At 33.9% G+C, this 6,169-nt stretch overlaps 1 protein-coding gene across 1 annotated transcript in view; it reads left to right on the forward strand.

The window, feature by feature from the left end:
* The window catches only part of LOC110315003 (vomeronasal type-2 receptor 116-like), a 27,886-nt gene extending 22,973 nt beyond the window's left edge, over nucleotides 1–4,913 (forward strand). The window contains exon 6 of the mRNA XM_021189175.1: nucleotides 3,985–4,913. Within this exon, the coding sequence (XP_021044834.1) occupies nucleotides 3,985–4,913 (929 nt within the window). The remainder of the gene's footprint in view (nucleotides 1–3,984) is intronic.
* Nucleotides 4,914–6,169: the final 1,256 nt, after the last annotated feature.

Genomic DNA, 6,169 nt, shown 5'->3' on the forward strand with positions numbered 1-6,169 from the left:
CCTCCTTCCTTCCTTCTTTCTTTCTTCCGTTCCTTCTTTCTTTCTCCCATTCTGTCTTCTGTCTTTCTTTTTTTATTGTAAGTTTTTGGCTTCTTTGCAAATATAAAGTTTCCATATGTACATGGACTTATTTTTGGTTCTTCACTTCTATTCCATTGAATGGCATAAATATATATATATATATATATATATATATATATATATATATATATATATACTAACACAGTGTTTTTTTGGTTGGTTGGTTGGTTTCTTCACTATTGCTCTGTAGTACAGCTTGAGTTCAGGGATGGTAATTCCTCCAGTAGTTCTTTTCATGTTAAGAATTGTTTTTTCTATCCTGGGGTTTGTTTTTCTATATGAAATTGAGAATTGCTTTTTCAATGTTTGTGAAGAACTGTGTTGGAATCTTGATCATGATTTCACTGAATCTATTGATTGCTTTTGATAAGATGGCCATATTTACTATTTTGATTCTAAAAGAATCTATGAGTATTGGAGTTCTCTCCATTTTCTGAGATCTACTTCAAAGGCTTTCTTGAAGGACTTGAAGTTATCATCATATAGATCTTTCATTTACTTGTTAAGTGTTATATCGAGATACTTTATATCACTTCTGCGTATAGTGAAGGGTGGTTTTTTTTTTTCCATTTTTTTCTCATTCTTATTATGCTTTGAGTAGAGGAAGGCTACTAATTTGTTTGAGTGAAGTTAATATCCAGCTACTTTGCTTAAGTTGTGTATTACCTGTAGAAGAACTCTGGTAGTTTTTTTTTTTTTTTTTTGAGGTTGCTTATATAAACTAACATATCATCCACAAATAGTGATACCTTGACTATTTCTTTTCAAATGTCCTTTTGATCTGCAATTGTTGTCTCATGGCTCTCTCTAGAACTTCAAGTACAGTTGCATGGATATTGAGAAAGAGGGCATCCTTGTCTTGTCCTGTAATTTAGTAAGATTGTTTCAATATCTCTCCATTTAATTTGAGGTTGACTGATTGTTTGCTGTATATTGTTTGTATTATATTTATGTAAGGGCATTGATATCCTGATCTCTCCAATACTTTTAACATGATGGGGTATTGTATATTGTCAAATGCTTTTTCAGCTTCTACTTAGATTTTTTATTGAGTGTGTTTATATAGTGGGTTACATCAATGGGTTTTTGTAAATTGAACCATCTCTGCATTCCTGAAATTGTACAAGAGAATTCCTACAGTTGATATAACAACTCAAGAATATGGCCAGATACAAAATTAACTCAGAGAAATCAGTACCCTACTGTATGTAAGCAATAACATTTCTTTGAAAAAAGTCAGAGAAACAATACTGTTCACAATTAACAAAAATAATATCGACTTCATGTACCTCTAACCAAGTAAGCAAAAAATCTATATGACACAAAGCTCAGGTCTCTGAAGAGAGAAATTGAGGAAGATATCAAAAGATGAAAATATCTCCTGTGCTTATAGATCAATATACTTAACATAGTGCAAATGGCCTCCTAACCAAAAGAAATGTCCAATTTCAATTCAATCAACACCAAAATTCCAACAAAATTATTCATAAATTTTGAAACAATTATCAATGTCATATGGAGAATTCTGAGTTTGATGAAGTGTCCACACTCTCTTCTGTCAATAATAATAAATTTTAATTTGTATATAATTTCACACAAGCGAAATCCTTACATACCACACACATACATGAATATGTAAGTGAAATTTTGAATGTATCCTGTATATGCATAAAAAGAGCCATTCACAAACTAAGAATAAATCAGGCTAGTGTCTGTTAATTAATTATATTTTTCAATCATGTGCTGCTCAAAGGAATGCTAAACACTGGAAGTTTGACAATATTGTTAATAGACATTTGTACACTAAAGTAATACTATATTTTATATTTTAAAATATCAATTTAATGTTATTAATGAAATAAAATAGACATTCTGATTATCAGTTATATTTTTAGAAATATAGAAATATTGTGTAATACACTGTCATAGGCTTTTAATGCTGTGAACAAACACGGTAAAAATGGCAACACATAAAAGCACAACATTTAATTTGTGCTGGCTTAGCAGTTCACAGGTCCAGTCAATTATCATCAAGGTGGGAGCATGGCTTCATCAAATCAGGCATGATGCAGAAGGGCTGAGAATTCTATATCTTCTTCTGAAGGCTGCTAATAAAAGACTGGTTTCTTGGCACCTAAGACAAGGGTTTTAAAGCCCCTGCTCACAAGGACACACTACCTTCGAAGAGACACACCTACAAAAAGTGCCATTCCCCAAGCCAAACATATTAAAACTCATTTATTCCATTCCCTGGGTGTCATAGGTATGTTTAATCTGTTGAATCTGTAGAGGCAATAAGTAGGCCTAGCATTAAGAAAGTGAGTATTGTCCAATTTATAACATCCACATATTTTGTAAGTTTCAACAATGTTAAAAAGCCAAGTTCAAATCTCTTTGGAGATTAATTTAAACTCTTCAGTGTAAGCCTCAAAGCAAGACATGAGCCAGTTGGGAAAACTCCAAACTCTGGATTTCCATATTTGATGTCAAAGAGGTCTTCAGATCTCTACAACTTTTTCATCTTAGTTGAATGCAACATATTTCTTTCACCTGGGCTGATTCCAATCCCTGCTAGCAGCTTTCCTCAGCAGATATGCCATGGTTCTAGAATCTTGAACATTTTGGGGTTTTCAAGGCTATTTCAACATTATTGCTTCTTCTACCACAGTCTCTCCACATGATTTTCTAGGCTCCTGCAATGGGCTTGCATTATTTCTCCATCACTATGATTTGGCAATCTAGATTCTGGTTGACTATATTCTACTTTTGCTATTGATTTTGGTGATCAAACCATGCTATTGGCATCTGCAGTACACTGGGTTCTTGCACTGCAGCTAGGCTTCACCAGTAGCCTCTCATAGGCTCTATTCATGGTACTAAGTCTCAAGATTTGTTGCATGATCCCTCTATTCCTATGCCAACAACTTCAAATGAGGCTTTATCTTTGCCAATGCCATTTGCTGGCTTCTCACACTATCAAGCATCAGCTACTCTTCATGACCCTTTCATACTTTCAAATCCAGTAACACCTGGGTGCCTCTAACACCAAGTTAGACTGCAAATTGTGATACAAAATTGAGTATCTCTGAAACACAGATTTTTTACCTCAGAAAACACTTACCAGACTATTTCACCTAATTGATGCTGATCTACTCTTAATTATTGCAATTTATTGCTCCATGTAATCAGAATAAATTGTACTGGTAGACTCCTTCTTCTTTTTACTCCTAAGCCAGAGCCACATGACCAATGCTCTGAAGTTAAGCTGCTTACTGGGGCTAGAATATCGCTCCCCCTAATTCTATATTCAATTTTTGTTTTACAACTCTATAACTACATAAGCTTGACTGTCCTTGGGCTTTCTCTGTAAATTGATATTAAACTGAAGATCTGTATGGCTCTGACTCCAGAATGCTGATAAGTAATGCATATACTAACACCCCTGGATGTAAGCTTATTTCTACTTTGAACTTGGCCTGTTCTTTACAAAGTTAGGTCTTAAAAGTATAAATATAATCCAAATGAAGCTATCCCCAATTGGGCAGGCACTGGCTCATCTGAATGGACTCAGTGGTTATTAAAATGTAATAGGTATATGAAAGGATGCTCAACGAATTGTGAATAAAACTGAGGGTAGGGAAGGGAAGGTGTGTGTTGGTAGTATTTAAATAAAGCTTCATCAAAACCTATAGTATGTGAACATAATTACGGAAAAAAATATATAAGGAACAAGAAGCAGTTTCTAAATCTAGATTTATTCATACCTGAGTACTAATTACTTTGTCCATGAGAGAACAGAATAAAGTGACTTCTGTGACAGTCCCTATAGGTAGAGATGTCTAATAAAAAAAAATCTTCATATACTGAACTCCTGATCTCAAGATAACCTATGTTTCTAAACAGATGTACACCAGTGTGTGAAGTGTCCAGAGAGTCATTATGCAAATACAGAGAAGAGCAATTGCTTCCAAAAATCTGTGAGCTTTCTGGGCTATGAAGACCCCTTGGGGATGGCATTAGCAAGCATAGCTTTGTGCTTATGTGCAATCACTGCCTTTGTTATTGGCATCTTTGTGAAGCACAGAGACACTCCTATTGTCAAAGCAAATAATCGAGCTCTGAGTTATATTTTGCTCATCACACTCACCTTCTGTTTCTTATGTTCTTTGAACTTCATTGGTAAGCCAAACACANCTACCTGCATCCTTCAGCAGACCACCTTTGCAGTTGCTTTCACTATGGCTCTTGCCACTGTGTTGGCCAAAGCTCTTACTGTGGTCCTTGCCTTTAANGTCAGTTTTCCAGGGAGAATGGTAAGGTGGCTAATGGTATCAAGGGGTCCAAACTACATCATTCCTATCTGCACCCTGATCCAACTTCTTATTTGTGGAATATGGATGGCAACATCTCCACCATTCATTGACCAAGATGCTCATANNGAATATGGACANGTCATCATTTTGTGCAACAAGGGCTCAGCTGTTGCCTTCCATTCAGTCCTGGGATACCTCTGCTTCTTGGCCCTTGGGAGTTATGCCATGGCCTTCTTGTCTAGAAGTTTGCCAGATACATTCAATGAATCCAAATTTCTGTCCTTCAGTATGCTGGTATTCTTTTGTGTCTGGGTCACCTTTCTTCCTGTCTACCACAGCACTAAAGGGAAGGTCATGGTAGCCATGGAANTATTCTCTATCTTGGCTTCCAGCACAGCACTCCTTGTCTTCATATTTGGTCCTAAGTGTTACATTATCTTGTTGAGACCAGACAAGAATTCATTTAATCATATCAGGAAGAGAACACCCTCAAGAAGGAAGAATTTTCCTAAAGTATAGTTGAAAAAAGCATTTTGCTTTTATTTTAACAACTTCATATATGGCATCATTCATATATCATTCTAAAATATGTTATACAGCTTCTCTGAGTCTAAGACCTGATGGCTCCATTCCTAAATCGTGTGAAATCTTTATGTCCTTTCCCAACAGAAACTGTTATTTTTTATTTATTGTTTTAATTTTATTGAACTTTATGAGAATTCCTTGTTCTTCCTGAAATAACAAAGCATGTAGCTTACAAAATCCATTGGAATGTAATTTCTTAATTTCTATTATTTAATCATACTATCAATTCAATTGTCATATAAATTGTGTTTAAATTTATTACATATTTAATTTTCAATGTACCATATTTGAAAAGGAACAACACGGTATTTGTAAATATCTCATGGAATTTAATTAATGTATAATGGTTTGTTTGAATTTATTTATATTGAATCTACCACATGTTATAATTTAAATGAAAAAAAATTATAATGGTATGGCATTCTAGTTCATGGCATTATGTGTTCCATACTAACTCAGTGTGAAGTTTCATTCAGAAAAATATTTTATTACCCAAAATATATTATGAGTCAACCAGAGCAATCCAACTAGAGCTCATATTTATAGTTTGACAAAATTTGTGACATGTCCAGCTGTATGTAAGTTTCCTGACTACCCTCACATGCATTTAAATTTAGACTTTTACACATATATTTTATAGTATTTATATTTCTAGTGCATCAACTCATCTGAGAATTGCTAGTAACAGTTCTTGTTCATTTTAATTTTTTATTTTTAATATAAATTATTCATTTGAATTTTAGTCATTTAATTTTCTCTAACCTATTTTTCTGTACCTTTTTATAAAATACTCAATTATAATCCAAATTCCCTTATGGCTTTTGTTTTATTATAACACATTTCTTCATGATTCATTATTATTTTGTACAAATAATAGACATTATACTTAAAATAAACTTTTTTTCTGTCCCCAGAGTTATATGAAAGAAACCAAATATAAAATGGTTAGAACAACAGCATAAGACTTTTAGTCATGGTCTATCTTTACTCTTATCACTATATCCTTTGTAACTATCCTATTTGGCTGATGGCCAGCTCTACTAGAGGGCCTGTATGTCTCCTTTGGAAACCTATTTAAGTCTACTCAGTAGCAGAAATGACATGAGGGAAACATATACCTCACATATTACTAAAGTAACATTGGCACATCCATTGGCAAAGCCATATACAATGGGAACAGTGAAAGTCAA

The sequence above is a fragment of the Mus pahari genome, unplaced genomic scaffold (genome assembly GCF_900095145.1).
Source record: "Mus pahari unplaced genomic scaffold, PAHARI_EIJ_v1.1 scaffold_5176_1, whole genome shotgun sequence".
Lineage (NCBI taxonomy): Eukaryota > Metazoa > Chordata > Mammalia > Rodentia > Muridae > Mus > Mus pahari.